Raw genomic sequence first — 17552 nt, 5'->3', positions numbered from 1 at the left:
CACCAGAGGGAACACGGTCTGAGTAGATAGCGGACCTCGTCATCCAGAGAGCCCCCATTAACCCTCAGCCTGACAATGCGCATCAGTCAAGTGTCCTCTTCCCTCAAGTATTTTTTGTTACTTATTCTAAATGACCTGTCAGACTAGTTGTAGTAGATAAGCCGCCTACTTGATTTATCAAATGCAACTTTCGCTTTACACACGTAGGCTATGCCCGTACTGGCACGTACTGCCATCCACACTTAGAACTGGATCCCCAATGTTACAGTAATAGCCTAAAACCACAATAGACATTCTCAAACCAATATGATATTATCCACTGTCTTGCAGGGGCGTCGTTAGACCCTTTTTACTGGGGCACGTGCCCCAGCATATATCTGCTGTGCCCCAGTAAAATCTAAAGTTTGAGTTATAACAATTTACTTTATTAGTCAGTGCATTCATTTAGATTGATAATCTCTGAAAAAAATAAACGCAGTATCCCAATCAATGCTTGTAAAATAAAAAAAAACGGTATTTGCGTTCAAATGAATGCAAAAGAAATATGTGTGCTTGCATTAACTATTGATGTCCCTTCCAAAGCTGATATCAAACTTGGGTCCCTGAACTGTTGTATAGTGGGTTAAGCAACTGGAGTTTCTGTAGCCTATAGTGCATTGTGTGCAGGAAGCTTGACAGAAAAAAAGGAATATGAATAGGGGCCTGTGCCCTAGTAGAGTTTTATGTCTAACAACGCCTCTGCTGTCTTGTCATTCCGAAAGCTGTTCAAGTGAATAGGCTAAACATCAACATGTGACATCAAGTGGCCTAACCAGTCTAACCCGCAACACGTGTGACATCCTTGTTTAGCCAATAAATTAAATGTTGCTGAATTGAAGGGTTAGGCAATAAACGTTTTAATGAAATAATCACCGACTATCAACATACAAATTAGTGACAGATTGAGGAAGGCAATTACATTTTCCGACCTTGGCATTTCTGTATGCAAGAAGCGCCATCAAACCATCGTTTTGGGTCAGTAACAAAGTCACTGACTGGAGACTGCACCATGCGGTTTGCGCCTATAATGTTATCCACTCCAATCGTTCGGATATTGGCTTCGATTGCTCTACAGGATTTATAATCGTTTGATTCCCCTCTAGTGGTTTATTGCTATAATAATCTTATCAGTCCCACCACAATATTACCTCAACAGCGCCCAGGAAAACAAAGCTGACCAAGTAGGCTATTAGCTAACTGGTTGCTAGCTAGCTGGCTAACAGCCGGTAACTATACATGCGGTGGCGGGTGCTTTGGAGAACTGGATTATCAACTACAGAAGAACACATCCTAGCCATAAATATACCATTTTGCTCACCTGGAGGAGCCGGCTATGCTCCGTTTTGCTCCTAGCTTCAGACTTGACCTCCGGACTACTAAGTTAATAGCCAACTTCTGTGCATTGTTTTGCCCACTCAAACAGTTTTACCACCAGCCGTCACTGCCTACACACATTTTTAAAACGAAGTTTCTATAAAATAAGTTACACAATATTATGTCATTTTAAGTTGCATCAATCCAATAAATATTCCTATTGAAGTATCAGTAAAAATATAAATGTCTAAATGTGATAAAATATTGAATTCAAAACCGCACGGGTCACTAATTGACGGCGTCCATTTTGAAGATCATCTGGTGCATGCAGTGCAAGGATAGTCCACCAGGGGGGGGGGGGAACACTCATCAACCTGGTGAAGCAACCTGAAAAGGTCTCTAAACTCATGTATTTATTATGACTCACTTGGCAATATGTAGGCTAAGTTCACAAGTCTACACTTGATCCGCTTGCTTACTGATTTTGATAGCTATCTTGTACGGAAAAATATTTTCTGCTTTCTGTCCTCCTATTTGAAAAGTTTTTTGTCCAAAGAAACGTCTTGCCACCAGATCTTAGTTGGTTGATTGTGAAGACTAGACTACAACGCTTTTAAGGATCCGCTACATGAGTCTCAAAACAAATGTAACTTAATACAGGGGTAATCATTTAACACGGCAATAAACTGGGAATGTTGAAGCAAAGAACACAAAGAGCGCCTCCAAGTGGTAAATATAGCCTATACTTAGCAAGAGATATTTCTTTGGACCGTACAGGAAAGAGGAGGAAGTCAATTTTAACTGGCATTATAGGCTATAGGCTACTCAGTTTTGAAAACCACATTTTCATTTTTATATAAGATTTAAAATGCAGGCTATATCTCAATGACAAGGAATGTGAGGTCAGTCCGGGTTGCGTCCATTAGTCTCAGAAACAGTGCAAAACGTCTTGGCAAATAAAGGCTATAAAGCATTTCATTTTAATCTTTCCCGTTTTTAGCAGGCTATTGGTCTGGTGTTTGAGTCTCTGTGTACAAGCAGCTTTGGGTCTTGTTGATGAAGACGCTTGGTCTGACACGGGGATTTTGGTTCAAGACATTAGAAAACCAATTCGATGGTAATAGTACGTTCGAATCTAATCGAGTATGCATGCCCGCTTCCGCCAGTGTCTCTCTATCACTAAACTGCGTTCGTGAAGGATTTCAAGTGAAGTAAAGAGCGTGTGCGCGAATTTGAAGTGCAGTGCGTGATTTAGTGTCGCAGAAAGCAATCCAGACATGGATGCAACTCCATTAGTGATGAGGTAAGCGTTTTCGAGAATATGCATGGACTTCAATTTAAATATCGTATGACTGGTTCCTAAACAGCATATGTCGCGTAGTTCTCCCCAAAATTCTACAATTGCCTTTATGTGCATTAACGTTAACCTTATTCATATGCATGATGAATGTCACTATTTGCTAACGCCCGCACGCTGTAGCCTGTCATTTTTCAAACGATGTGTGGAATGGCAGTCTACCATTTGATTTTCTCGTTATGAAAGTTTACATGTACACTTTTATCTCCTCCTAGACTTCTTATTCAGTTGCTGTCCATGGTGTCCGTCGGGGCACTGGTTGTTCCACTGAATAACATGTATGGTATCATCCGGTCACCGAACTTCCCAGAACCATATCCCAAGGAGTCAGAGCTCTGCTGGAACATAAGCGTCCCGGAAGGTTTCCAAATTAGACTTTACTTTGTTCATTTCGATTTGGAGCCGTCCTATCTCTGTGAATATGACTGTGTAAAGGTAAGTTTATACGTGTGCATTCGAAATCCAGGGGTGCATGAAAATGCCAAGTTAGGCTATTGACAATTATTTTTATTTAAAAGTGCTAAAGTGCATGGTGTCAGCCCATTCTTGGAGGAAAACATTTATTTTCTATCACATTTGCCGTCATTGTTTATAGGATATTTATATATACCATGTGAAAGTATTTTATGAAAAGCAGACTGCAAAAATCAGCTGTTCTGATGTCTAGTTTTGTCTATTTTAAAGTAGTATCTCTTGGATATCTTTTCCAGCCAGGCTTCTTCTCTTTCCAGCCAGGCTTCTTCTCTTTCCAGCCAGGCTTCTTCTCTCTGCCCAGTGTGCAGGGGAATGGACCTGAACACCACAGGATAATAGCTGAACAGATAGTTTGTGCCAGTAATAAGCACAGTAAAAGCAAGCACAGTGGGCGCTGCTGTTGTCGTATATCTTGGTTTGCCAGGCTTTTGTGGTCCTTCCATCTCTGAAGACCATAAATCGGTCAGGATCCCCGCAGTCTTGGACAGGACAGCAGTGAAGCAGACGTTGCCTGCCCTTTGTCTGTTGTGCCTGTATAATTACATATATAACACCACTATTTAGTACCCCTTTGGTAACACAGATCAGATGTTTTGTTACCATATGTTTAAAAAAACGTCTGATCTGTTACTAGAAGGGTACTAAATAGTGTTGTTGTATAGCTTTTTAAACAACAATACTTCTCTCAATATTATCTGTATTACAGTAACGTAAGTGCGAATGGTTGTAGACTGGATTGACAAATGGTTGTGTGTGTGAAGGACAGACAGTGTCCTGTCCAAGGAGTTGATAGCGTTCATTCCACTTGAGTTAGCTCGTAGCGTTGCACCTCCTCATTCATATGTTAGTCCTACAGCAATGCACTATAGCAACAACACTCTTGATTGATTGATTTTGTATTTTTAAGTTTAAGTCATTTGTGAACTTCATGAACAAGTTTACTGTCGGAAGCTAAATATTTTTTGCAACAATGTTGCAAGGACTCCTTTTCTTGTAGACCTTTTGGCTTTTTGTGTTCTGTGTTCGTCGGGGGTAATCGTCCGTTCAGTGACAGTCCTAGTGTAAACATGCTATCAGAGCACCAGATAAGGCGACTGCCCTTGTCTATAATGTAAACAACATTAACCAGGGTCTCTCATGGGTTGTGGTGTAGAGGAGGAAGGTGGAATGAATCAATCATGTAGTTCACAATTAGTTCCCTTTAGCTGATTCACAGGCATGCAAATTCGTATCTCTGAGCTTCCTTCTTCAGGACTAAGTTGCCTTGTCGGTACGTGTGTGCACACGGTACGTGTGTGCTTTTTAAAAACGTGTTTGTGTTTGTGTATTCAGGTGGAGGCGGAAAGGGAGGAGCTAGCTGTGTTCTGTGGCCGAGAGAACACAGACACTGAGCTTGTTCCAGGGGAGCGAGTCATCACCTCACCCAAGAACTCTCTCAGTGTCTGTTTCAGGTCGGACTTCTCCGATGAGGAGCACTTTTCTGGTTTCCAGGCCCATTACAGTGCCGTAGGTGAGGGTCCAGATATCAAATACATCCATCGTATTTGATTACAAACCTAAAACAAGACACAAAATATGAATGTTTCAGTGTTTAGTCTAATAAATGTGTGCTAATATCTGTGTTCCTACGCTTCTGTTCGTTCTGTAAGACTGACAAGGAAAAAAACGGACTTGAATCACGTAAAGCTGCGTCTCATAGATATGCTCCCTCTGTGCTGTATTCTATGACCAGTAATACTACGTATTTTATATTGTTTAGCATTTTACTCAAAATAACCTTGAAAACTATAACTAAGTTTACAAAAAAAAACTGAAAACTACAGTAACCACGTTATTGTGTTTTGCTTAAGGTAAAGAATTAGACTAAATAAGTGCGCTTGGCTTTAAGAAGATTCCTGGTGACTGACACTTTCTCTCTCCCTTCCTCATCTCCTCATAACTCATTGTCGCATGCCCACCACACAGACGTTGATGAGTGCAGAGACAGGAACGATGAGGACTTGGTCTGTGACCATTTCTGCCACAATTTTGTGGCAGGTTACTACTGTTCCTGTCGCTACGGTTACCTGCTGCATTCAGACAACAGGACCTGTCGAGGTACATTTTACACACTTTTTGCTTTATTTTTTGATCAATTTTAGATCGCCAGAAACCTTTCATTCAAACATTTTTGTGTGTGTGGAATTAACTCAATCCATAGCTACTTCCTTTTACATACATAATGTTTTAAAATAATTTTGTTCCCACAGTAGTCCATTAAGGGATAAAGGCTCAGGGGAAAGCTTGCTAATGCTCTGAGAAATTTTAATTAGCTTCCTCTGCTACCACTCAATTTGGCTATAACATTCTCATTCTTAAAGGTGATAGAGAGCTATTGATATTTATTTCTCAAACTCTGCGATCACTACTCTGCCTAGTGTAAACAAGAGTATATGAACATCAAATAATCCTTCTCATTAATTCCTTGTAGAATCCACGCCACGGTGCATCTAGATAATATTTTGAGCGCATGTAACATTTATGATATTCTTCTGTAGATGATCTAAAGAAGCTCCCTGTGATGTGTTTCAGTCCAGTGTAGTGACAACGTGTTCACTGAGCGGTCAGGAGTGCTGGCCAGCTCTGACTTCCCTAACCCCTACCCCAAGAGCTCGGACTGCCTCTACCGCATCCAGCTGGAGGAAGGATTCCTGCTTGTACTGGAGTTTGACAAAACCTTTGACGTTGAGGATCACCCTGACGTTACTTGTCCCTATGACTACATCAAGGTGAGGGTTACTTGTCCCTATGACTACGTCAAGGTAAGGGTTACTTGTCCCTATGACTACGTCAAGGTAAGGGTTACTTTTCCCTATGACTACGTCAAGGTGAGGGTTACTTTTCCCTATGACTACGTCAAGGTGAGGGTTACTTGTACCTATGACTACATCACGATGAGCGTTACTTGGATGTCACCTGTCCTTGCTACAATGCCATGTGCACTCCTTCTAACCAAGACCATACATAGCACAAACGAAGCTGAAGCTTAGAGATTGCCAGAGTTGTTTTGTTCATTCAGCTTGTATGCATTAGAGCTAAACTATTACAAAAACATGCAAGTAATCTGGGTAAACCAGAGGTCAATCCAGACTATGCTATGAAAGGTCACAGCAAGGTAGACAGTGGATTAGGCATAAGTAACATTCCCTCTGACCCAGTACCTGGGAACTGGAGGGCGCTGTGGACTTTCCTTTGGCCACACTGGCATCTCCGTCATGCCCACAACAAATTGCACTAAACACTATCTATGGGTGAGACAGATCTCTCACATCCCTGTCTGAAAGTACGATTACTACAGTTTATCTTTCCTGAAATGGATGCTTAATGCAAGTTGAAGCCATACATGATAATCCCCAAACACAAATTGCATTATGGTTTGGGCAGTGCATCTGACTTGAATAGCTTACACACACAAGATGGTGATGTTAATGGGGGGGGTGTTAATAGGGAGTCAGATGGCTGAGCGGTGAGGGGGTCGGGCTAGTAATCAGAAGGTTGCCGGATCGATTCCCCGCCGCGCCACATGATGTTGTGTCCTTGGGCAAGGCACTTCACCCTACTTGCCTCGGGGGGAATGTCCCTGTACTCACTGTAAGTCGCTCTGGATAAGAGCGTCTGCCAAATGACTAAATGTGATGTTAATGGTGATGGTGATGGACATGACTTGTGACCCTCAGATCCAGGATGGACAGAAGGAGTTTGGACCTTTCTGTGGTGGCCAGTCACCAGGCAGGATCCAGACAGAGAGCAACAAGGTGGAGGTGTATTTCCACAGTGACAACTCTGGGGAGAACATTGGCTGGAGGATGACATACACCTCTGTCGGTGAGGCGGAGGATGAATGAACCTTTAAAATGCAGCCCAAATCAATTATTACCCAACATTTTTTATGATGAGACATTAGCATTTACTTTACATTCATACATTTTTTGTGTGTATGTTTCTCCTTAGTCATTTGTGACCCATCCTGTATTTCAGCCAGCCAACAGTGTCCAGCCCCTCCTACACCTCTCCACGGCCAGCTGAACCCAACCCAGGTCCAATACTCTTTCAGAGATCATATCCTGGTGACGTGTGACCCTGGTTACAGTCTGTTTAAGGTAAGGCTGGCCTGTGTAGAGAGAATGTATGCCATGAGGACAACGGTTTTGCCTGAGATCAATTTAACCTGTTAATTAGTAGCGTCACATATATGTGATCGTTCGAAAGGGGCCCCACAGAGTACCGTCACACGTGTGATTCTGAACATTCCAACCTACTTTTTTCCTATAGACAAAAACTATATGACAAACGCTATAGTATGGCTTCAAAATTTACAATTAGGAGGCTAACAAGTAACACTAGCAGGTAGTAGCATTGCTACGAGTATTATGCTAGGTTGCTAGGTAACGGAAGCTAACTAAAACGCTAACTAAAAGCTTTCGTTTTGAAAAAATAACTCATTCTGACGGAAGCGTCGGTAATATTTAGAACTCACTCATAAAAAGAAGGCTTGTTTCTTAATAAGATCTTGTCTGCCCTCTTGTGGCCGCTAACAGTGGATCAAGCTATTTATGACGAGGAACAGTTCCTCACGTGGCCACAGGAACGTGTACTGCTGCTGCGTGCTGCGGCACACCTCCTTCCCGCAATACTGGTTCCTCCTCATTTGTGGATGAAATCACAGGAATCCTGTGAATATCAGCTACAATATAAACACATATTTCTCTCCTTCTTTTTCTGTCTAAAAGGATGGAGAGGAGCTGAGTCACTACCAGATAGAATGTCAGAAAGATGGCAACTGGACTAGCAGTCTTCCACAGTGCGAAAGTAAGAAATAACAAAACAGAACATACCAATTTAATATGACTGATATCATGGTCAGGATCAATTTTTTGAAGTTGTAGCACTAACCTTATGAATTGTGTTTTGTGTATTTTACTATACTGTCTTTTCATTTTTCCTCTCTTTCTTCTCGTGCCTCATACCCTGTTCCGCTGCCCTCCAGAAAATAAATCTCAGAGAATCTTCTGATTTCTGCTCTGAGTTCTAACCAGTCAGACACTGCTCTAGACCCCTATGAGAATGCCACAACATCAGAGTTCCCTGTCAGGCAGCAGTTGTTAACAGTATAGTAGGTAAGATTGGTGTTTAGAAGAGAAGTCATATATAATTCTATTATATGCCGTCAATTCAACTTTACTCCTAATCTGAGACTTTGTGTATTTTTGATATGTTCAAATATTTCTCTTTGCAATAAACTCGGGCCCTGGAATCTATTAAATGGAGTTTGTTTGTGTTTGTGTTACTAACAGAGACATGTCAAAATAACAAACATTAATATCCAAGATAGACATATGTTGGGAATCTCTAACCATTCTGGATCTGTATAGGATTGTGCCTACATGATGATGTACAGTACTAAAATGAGTGGTTCATCACTCTCCAGCAATTCATAAATTTGCTCTCCAAGTCAACCCATTTGTATCATTGTAATGTGTTCAATCAGTCAATCTGGCATAACCTGTTCTTAGGGGAACAGCTTTTATCTGTTGCATGTGGACCTTTTCAAAAAGGATAGTGTCTGATCTGCTGCCTGCAATTCTCTCTATTTTAGACAGTTCACAAATCGAATTTTCTACACATTGTTTCATATCTGTGATCACAGAGCACCTTTTAAGACGAAGAACTCGGTCCGTCATAACTGTGTTTCCTCCTCCTCCTCAGTAGTGGACTGTGGAGCTCCAGAGAAGGTTGCCATGGCTGACGTGACCTTCGAGAGCCCAGACAGTGGCACTCATTATGGGTCTAAGATTCAGTACAGCTGCAGGGCCTCCATGTTGCAGATTCACCCCAAGACTAACAGTGGGTCGACCGGTCTCTAGCGCACACACTCTACTGCAGTGCTGTTCTATGTGTATGTAAAACTGTACCATACACTCTGCAGGCACTTATACCTGTGGGGAAAGGGGAGATTGGATCAACGTAGAACTTGGAACCAAACTCCCTACCTGTATACCTGGTGAGATGTGAGATATGCACTTTCATACACCCTTATAGTCTCATGTGATACTTAAGAATGAAGGTGGAAAAGGCATGAAAAGACAGTTCTCCCACACCACAATCATGAGATGGCTCTACTAAACCCCATGAATATAGTTCCTAAATGAAACTGCTCACAACAAAGTGTGGATTATCTAGAAGAACCAAGTTGTGATTTCTGGTAAGGTTGAGTTTTCCAAAGGTATTTTCTTTAGTACTTTGAACACCACAAACAGAGTGCCCTCTCCCTCCATTATGTTCGAGAGAAGCCAATATCTGAAACTTGACAACTATATATATAAATGGATACAAATATATTTTAGATTTTTTGGGGAACTTCCCCTTTAAGGCACAAATCCCTAAAGGAATCGTAGGATATGTTTTGACGACGTTTGGCATGTTCAAAAGTAGTCCATAAGGGATCAAAAATATTGATTGCTGTGATAATATAAGTAATATCTAAACATGTCTTTCCAGCGTGCGGGGAGCCATCACAGCCCTTCCCTGCCCAGATGAAACGCATCGTTGGCGGGCGCAATGCAGTGTCAGGCCTCTTCCCCTGGCAGGTTCTGTTGACTATAGATGATGTGTCTCGTGTGCCGGAGGATAGCTGGTTTGGCAGCGGTGCACTTCTCTCTGAGTCTTGGGTCCTCACTGCCGCCCACGTGCTGCGTTCTCAGCGCCGTGACGCCAGCGTGGTGCCCGTGGCGCCTGCACACATTCGCGTCTACCTCGGCCTCCACAACGCAAGTGCCAAAGACCAGGCCGTAAACCGCTCCGTGGAGCGGATCGTCCTCCACCCCAACTTCAACCCCCGTAACTACGACAACGACATCGCCCTGGTCAAGCTGAGCCACGTGGTCCCGTTCAGCCAGCTTGTCCGTCCCGTCTGCCTTCCCCCTCCACAGGATAAGGGACACCACGCCCCGCCCCTCAACACCCTGGGGCTGGTGGCAGGCTGGGGCATCTCCAACCCTAATGCCTCGGACACGGGCCTGGTGGCAGACGTTTTGCAGTACGTGAAGCTGCCGGTGGTGGCTCAGGAGGAGTGCGAGTCGAGCTACGCCTCGCGGTCTCTCAACTACAACATCACCGACAACATGTTCTGTGCCGGTTTCTACGAAGGAGGCCATGACACCTGCTTGGGGGACAGTGGAGGGGCCTTTGTGATGGAGGACCCTGAGGGAGGACGCTGGGTGGCCCATGGACTGGTGTCCTGGGGGGGCCCAGAGGAGTGCGGGAGTCAGAGAGTGTATGGGGTCTACACCAGGGTGGCTAATTACGTAGACTGGCTGCACGCTCACCTGGGGACTGGATCTTGGTGGTGAGGTATTTACCCCTGATCTCCTCTGTACACTCCTCTGACTCAGAACAAGTCACTTTTACACGCTTTTATATTCTGAAATATATTGTCACAAGAAATCACTATGCAAACTGTACTGTAAATTAGCTTCACAGGTTGGGGTTAAATGTCGATGTGAGCTATGTATAATATCTGTCAAACGCTAATACTATTACAAAATACACAAAACACTTCATGTATAAAGCTTAAAAGAATATCTAAAGATGTCATAGACAGCTCCACTGCTGTCAAAAGCCTTCTATATTCAGCCCAGCGTTGCTACCAACAACTATACTATACATAACCTGTTATAAAGCAATGAATTTAATATGAATCCAAATCCATGTTTGATTAACCCCAAATCAGACATTTCCCAGTGTTTGTAATATGGGTTCCTCCAAAATGGTCTCTTCTGAGAAACCACCTTACGTACACAAGGTAATACATTTCCAAGACCATCAATAAAGTTTGTATTTACTTATAGAGCATCTCTGTATGTGTCACGGATCACACGGCGTCTGAGCGCATCTCTGTATGTGTCACGGATTGCACGGTATCTGAGCGCCGATCTGCATCACCGAAATATTAAGACGCACCTGTTTTGTGCTGTTTTGTGTTAAACTCATTAGAATGGTTATATAAGCTGAGCTGCCTCAGACTTCGTTGTGGAGTCTTTGTTTTGTTATCGATGGCTGGTGGCGTTTGACCTTTGTTCTGTAACATGTTTATCATAATACTTATAAACAGTTGTCCAAGTAAAGTCCTCCTGAATGCAATCTATATAAATCACAATGGTTTCCTTTCCATTGTTCAGGTTGTTTCTGACATCAGAGGTCACCTGTGATGTCTAACCTAATATATGCACTGTTTTGCGTGTGGTTTGGATTGCTCTGATGTTATTCAGACCCCAAAGATTCACAGACAGCCTCTGCCAAATCCTGATAGAGGGATGGAGGGAGGGGAATGTTCGAGGGATGGAGGGGAATGATAGAGGGATGGAGGGAGGGGAATGATGGAGGGTGGCACGGGACGCCAATGGGGATTCAGAGTTTCTCCATTTTGTTTTTATCTCTACATCAGCGACTTCCATTTTTGCCTCTGTAGTTGTCATCATCTCTCCATTATACTCATGTTTTTGTTCGCACAACCTGTGTAGCATTGAGCCCCTGATTGGTTAAAGGGCAGACACATGACTCAGATTGAGCCCCTGATTGGTTAAAGGGCAGACATATGACTCAGATATTGAATGATTCTACCCACATGATGGAGCCAGTGTCCTCCACTTCCAGATAAAGTGCATGAGCAAGATACCAATTTATTTTCATATGCCCGAAGCCTTTGCTGCAGCGTTATATTGTTTCCAAAAGCATTCGACGGTTCCAAAATATCGACCTGTGTTATCCGACAATTATATTAAATTTTCTTTTAATGTGTACACTATCATCAGTAAATGAAAACAGACTTTGTCAAAACAACTAAGGCAGTTTAGTCATACAGTTTATTGTCAAGGCCATTGCCACTCAATCAGCCTCCAGTCAAAGTGAACAGACCATGTGTGCATGAACTACATAAAGCAAGTCTTGTGTGACCTAAAGGTGTGATGGAAGTTATGTCTGTGTGCTTATATGGTATTTTATTGATCTGTTTTTATCAGTTGTATCTGAAGGAGTGGTGTATGTGTGGTGGTGAGCAGGGAGTGGGGGTAATTTCTGCCCAAAAATATATGTAGGCTGATGGAAGTAGGAGGCAGGGGGGTGTGTGTGAGGCTGTGTGTGAGGCTGTGTGTGAGGCTGTGTGTGAGGCTGTGTGTGAGGCTGTGTGTGAGGCTGTGTGCCTAACATGCATAATCCTTCTGTGATGGCTACCCTGTAGACAGAGAAAACAGACAGGGATAAACTTGTTTAATGTCATGTCTCTAGTGCTGTTAGAGAAGTTATTTTAAGGCTCCACTATGAGTTAAGAGTTCTCCATGGTTTTACTGTAAGCACTGCTGTGCTGTGTGGTTTGTGGCATGTCCATTCTATACCTATCTAGATCAGGGGCTCTCGCACGAGCACTCTACCCCCGGCTGCTGGGTAGACGACCTACTCCAATCCTGTCGATGGGAACACTGACTCTTCTTCTCGGTAGCTCTACCACTTTCCTGTAGAGACAAAAGAAATCCCAAAGACATTTACTGTGTGTACATCACATGCCAAGAAATCATTCCTCACCTTGCCAGCAACAACACATACTATTTCCTTTTTCATTTACATTTAGTCATTTAGCAGACGCTCTTATCCAGAGCGACTTACAGTAACTACAGGGACATTCCCCCCGAGGCAAGTAGGGTGTAGTGCCTTGCCCAAGGACACAACGTCATTTGGCTCAGCCAGGAATCGAACTGGCGACCTTCAGATTACCAGCCCGATTCCCTCACCATTCAGCCACCTGACTCCCCGGAATACTATGGATTGGAATCAATATAGAGCAACATCACATTATTTACTTAACAGTTAAGCTGCTCATACAGAGTGGTTCTAGCTTGATAGCATTTCGGCCAATCAAACTACTTTGTATGTTTGATCCTCCACTGCTGAAAAATGGAGTGTTTCTATAGCGACGGCCGATCCCTCTGCTAATTAGTGCCGGTACCTCTGCTTAGAGCCCTTAGGATCCATGGTGCTTATGGAGAGGCGATCCAGTGGAGTGTTGGACCCTGGGAAGCTTCTCTTCCTCTTGGGTTCAATGACCTCGTTCTCCAGACGGGTCATGTGGTCCAGAAGCAGGAGTTTGGCCGTCAGCACCGCCTTCCCTTCACTGGAGAAGACCTGCTGTGGGACGGAGTCCTCCAGAGCCATCCGGTCAAGATACTGCAAAGCACAACAGGAGCAAACATCATTATCCCTGACGTACTCCAGTCCCCCTTTCAATGTTTGAACGGGTTTTTCATTTAATGCCATGGTTAGATATTAAACACCTATATTAGGTAGATTTTAAGTTATGCATCCATTTAAATAGGCTGTAAATTGGCATATACAAAATGTAACATGGACTACGTCATCAATTCATGAACGTAAACATGAATTACTTCGTCCCATAGACTTCCGGGTAAATTGCGCCAACAAGATACCAAATCCTTTAAATTTTGGGCGTAGGCCTACCGTTTGTCGCATGTATGACTGTAACATGTAAACTATAGCCTTTTGGACAAATGTTCAGACATTGGCATTTTGTCCGTTAAATTTACCTAAAAAATGACAGGCCTGTGTTCATGAAATGCCCTGCTTGCTAGTAGCCTATGCACAAGATGAACCACAAATTAAACCGAATCCCGACCAGACCTTGGCACAAAATCTATCAATCCCTATTGATGGCATCTCTAGGCTCACACTCAGCTCAGGTTTTGCTTGTTATATTGCTTTATTTTGGTGGTCAATGTCAAGGATTGGTCTGTATTTACCAGGCAGAGTGCAAAATACATCAATAGCATATCAATTACACACTAAAATATTATGTAAACAATGCAGCAAGATTGTATTTCTTATATGGCTGGAATAATTTTATAATTAACTAATCCTAATGAACTAATACAGGTTATTAATCTAGGTTGATAACATAAAAGCCATTTTTTTCTATTTCCATAATGTCAACTAATATACATATTTATATACTTTAAATCTTCAGGATTTATAGTGATAATGTGAAGAGCAGTAAATAATTGTTGTGAACAACATTCATTTACACATTAAATAAAGATAAATGTACTTATTCAAGGCCTTTCCTCCCAATACTACTAAAACCTGCTCCTCGTATTATGCCAAACCTTGCAGAGGCTATGCAAAATCAACAGCCTGGAGCAATTGCTTTATGTTAGCAGCAGTGGGCAAAGATAATGTCCCTTGGTCTAACTTAACAAAACACATAGATTACCAGATATCCAGCTATCTAGTGCTCTACTGACACTTGACAATCTGATTGTCCAGTGAGGGTGTGTGTTAGATCTTGTGCCAGCCCCATATCTTCACTGTTTCCCCCCCGTTTGACCTGGGCTCACCTCTGGACTCTCCTGGCTCAACCGCAGGCTGTCAACACTGCACTGGAACAGGGTCATGCTCAGAAGACAGGATAGAAGCAGACAACTGCAGTCCAGCATCTGGAACACACAGCACTCAGTTGGAACACACAGTGCTCAGTTGGAACACACAGCACTCAGTTGGAACACACAGCACAAAGTTGGAACACACAGCACTCAGTTGGAACACACAGCACAAAGTTGGAACACATAGCACAAAGTTGCCACACCTGCATTGCAAACCGGTAGTAAATAAATCAGCATTTAAAGAAATGGAAAAAGATGGGATAAAAGGGTTAGAGAAATAATAGAAAATTAAACAGTATTCCCACTGTACTACATCTGTGATCCTCCTCATAAAGAAACATTTTCCTCTCTTTTTCTCAGACAAAAAGATAAAATTATGAGGGATATTGTGTTATGTTCTGGTGTAAGGAAGAGAGAGTGTGTGTGTGTGCACTGTCTGTGTGCTCTCTCTCTCTCGCCATCAAGCACAGATAGCTACCGTTTCAGGTTTCTGTGATACATGGCCTTCTGTTTACTTTACCCTGCCTCCATCTGGGAAAATACCGGGAGCTCAGCACCCTGAGTGTGAGAATGGACTGAACCTGGCGGAGACAAAACTCGTCCCTTCCCTTTACACAAACAAATTACTTCAGGAAAACAGTTAGCTTAGCACAAGTCTGCCTTAGTCCCAACCCCAGCCTGAACTCTACCTTCAGCACCTCTCTAGTGCTGTCCTCCCTCGGCAGAGACCACCGTTAGAAAACACAATTTTGGGGCTTGGTTCCCCTGATTCAGTTCATATACACATCAAGTGCTGTCTGATTTCAGCACATTACACTGCCATATTATTGTACTGTAGTAATGCTACCACTGACACGAAGAGTGCAACAGTGACCAACATGCTACTTTTGAAATATGACATCTAGAAACATTGTTTCAGCTATACATTACTTTACAGAAAAAAACAGAAAAAATCGATTAAATTCCCAAATATTTTATGCATAGTTTCCATCCATATTTGAATGCTAATTTAAGGATCCCTTTTAAGTTGCAAACAACAGTATGTTTGTCTTGCTTGCATTTTTATGCGTATACCATTCCAATGGAGCCTATACGGTCTCCATCAGTTTCACTCACATCGTGTTATCAGTCACTTTAACTGTGACCATTCATCAGAGCTGCAGAACTCTGTGAGTGAAGAACACCTATTCCAACACTTTACCTTCTGCACCGCTTCAACCATGCACTTAGAAACACACTTCACACGCAACTAAACACAAAGTACATACACGAGACCCTACACACACACAAATACCGTCTCATATTGTAAATCCTCTGAAGCTCAAACTATGACCAGCCAGAAGCATTCCTTCCTTCTAAATCACCTACCTGTTCATTTCTATAAATATCTGCTATTGTATGATTTTGAACCAGGGAAGTTAATATTCATGATATTAATATTCATTCATTGTTATATCCATATACGCTTTTGTGAATTAACATAGATAAAGTGAATTTACAGTCCAACATCAACATAATCATTTTGTTATGAATCAGCTATTTCAAATGTACTCTAAAATTTGTCTTATAAAAACTTAAGATCATAAAATTTGAACAATAACTAATGTACAGCCATTGAACATATTTTGAGATCGGTGTCTTAAAATACATTTGTTAACTTAAAAATCTGTAAACTTTTAAAACATCCTGTTCACTCTATTGTAACTCACATTCACACAGTGTATGTTTCAGCCTCAGTGACAGGCAAAGTATATGTATTGTCCAGCAACATCGGCTAATTTTAGCATTTTCCGTTCCCAAAAATAAATACCTACACCCATTGCATGCACTGCGTAACCCTAGATTCTCTCAAAGATACACTCATTCTTCGTTTGTAACAGAAATTCTTTACACACTCCTTAAATTCTCCTGTGCACAATATAGATAATGTATCCATCATATATTCCACTCACTCTCAAGAAGAATCAGTAGTGGGCATAGATGTGATCTAACTTGCTGACAAACCTCTCACTTAATATCACACATTTAACTGTTCTTATTTTAATGGTGCAGCAAAGAAACACCTGCATCCAAACAGGGATGGTCATTACACCTGTATTTCTTATGTACTCACACTCCTACAGTCTGAGCGAGCACTTACAGATGCGCCTACCTTTTGTCAAGTCTTGATCACCCACACAGGCTGCTGAAAGTTCCTTGAATTTCTCACGTTCCACTTTTCCCTTCCCTTTGCTTGTTCCTGATGTTGACTTTCCTGGCTTTATAGGCTCTCCTCAGGAATCTCCACTCCAATCGGTGGTCGCGATGCCTCTGACATCATTTCTCTTGGTTTTCCACTGCTCCTTGCCCTAAATGTTCTCCTCCCGCGTGCTCCGGCTGGACCATTACCTGCTAATGGGAGCTCCGGGGAGCAGCCTGCAGGGAAACTACCATTCCCAACAGCACCTCACTTCACCCATCTCCCTGCACCCCCTCCTTTACAGGGCAGCGGAGTTAGGTTCCCATGGAAAGATGATAAAGCCAGCTCTTACTCAGCCGACGACTGGGGATGTGGTGCCGGACAAGTAGAGGACAGAGATTGTGTGGGCGACAAACATGTTATATCTCCCTGCTGTGGTCTATCAGATCTCTCTCCCAGGTCCATAAACTTTACAGCCTGCGGATGAGCTCCTATCTCCCAGGAGGAAACACACCCTTGTCTAAACTGCAGCCAGACCCTCATGACCTAAATCATCCGGTGAAATATCAAACCAGCTTAAGGCTTCTCACGTCTGCCTGGCTGAGTTAAGCCGGTGGATCTACGTATCGCAGCCCCAGAAACCCCCTCAGAGAGGACATACTGGAGGTCTGTCTGTCTGTTTTCTTAGTCTTCACTGTAAGACAGA

The 17552-nt window shown here is 42.7% G+C and overlaps 2 protein-coding genes across 3 annotated transcripts; one reads left to right on the top strand and one right to left on the bottom strand.

The window, feature by feature from the left end:
* The first annotated feature begins 1837 nt into the window (after positions 1-1837).
* masp1 (MBL associated serine protease 1) lies at positions 1838-11069 on the top strand. Of its 2 annotated transcripts, XM_047036546.1 has the most exons (11): positions 1838-2656; positions 2926-3145; positions 4517-4694; positions 5150-5281; positions 5756-5952; positions 6901-7048; positions 7202-7323; positions 7954-8032; positions 8930-9067; positions 9150-9224; positions 9722-11069. In XM_047036546.1, exons 1-11 carry the CDS (start codon positions 2631-2633, stop codon positions 10570-10572), a joined length of 2166 nt encoding a protein of 721 aa, XP_046892502.1. In that variant the 5' UTR covers positions 1838-2630; the 3' UTR covers positions 10573-11069. The 2 variants fall into 2 exon arrangements, with proteins under 2 accessions (XP_046892502.1, XP_046892503.1); XM_047036547.1 differs by lacking the exons at positions 8930-9067; positions 9150-9224; positions 9722-11069 and adding an exon at positions 8211-8490 and having other exon boundaries at positions 1854-2656.
* Positions 11070-11575: 506 nt separating this feature from the next.
* ostn (osteocrin) lies at positions 11576-17225 on the bottom strand. The gene is made up of 5 exons (XM_047036562.1): positions 16820-17225; positions 14623-14721; positions 13221-13438; positions 12613-12729; positions 11576-12452 (listed from the first exon to the last, which is right to left on the bottom strand). Exons 2-4 carry the CDS (start codon positions 14719-14721, stop codon positions 12645-12647), a joined length of 402 nt encoding a protein of 133 aa, XP_046892518.1. The 5' UTR covers positions 16820-17225; the 3' UTR covers positions 11576-12452; positions 12613-12644.
* Positions 17226-17552: the final 327 nt, after the last annotated feature.

This window comes from Hypomesus transpacificus, chromosome 15 (assembly GCF_021917145.1).
Source record: "Hypomesus transpacificus isolate Combined female chromosome 15, fHypTra1, whole genome shotgun sequence".
NCBI classification, from domain to species: Eukaryota; Metazoa; Chordata; class Actinopteri; order Osmeriformes; family Osmeridae; genus Hypomesus; species Hypomesus transpacificus.
The sequence above is the reverse complement of the archived record's forward strand: the minus strand, read 5'-3'. Positions and strand labels throughout refer to the sequence as shown.

Bases quoted from the DNA above. Each gene is read 5' to 3' on its own strand.
- ostn (XM_047036562.1), bottom strand. From the start codon at position 14,721: ATGCTGGACTGCAGTTGTCTGCTTCTATCCTGTCTTCTGAGCATGACC. The intron at 13,439-14,622 runs GTGAGCCCAGGT...TGTGCTTTGCAG, and splicing joins TGAGCCAGGAGAGTCCAGAG to TATCTTGACCGGATGGCTCT. The intron at 12,730-13,220 runs GTACCGGCACTA...TTGTCTCTACAG, and splicing joins CCTAAGGGCTCTAAGCAGAG to GAAAGTGGTAGAGCTACCGA.
- masp1 (XM_047036546.1), top strand. From the start codon at position 2,631: ATGGATGCAACTCCATTAGTGATGAG. The intron at 2,657-2,925 runs GTAAGCGTTTTC...ATCTCCTCCTAG, and splicing joins GCAACTCCATTAGTGATGAG to ACTTCTTATTCAGTTGCTGT. The intron at 7,324-7,953 runs GTAAGGCTGGCC...TCTGTCTAAAAG, and splicing joins CTGGTTACAGTCTGTTTAAG to GATGGAGAGGAGCTGAGTCA.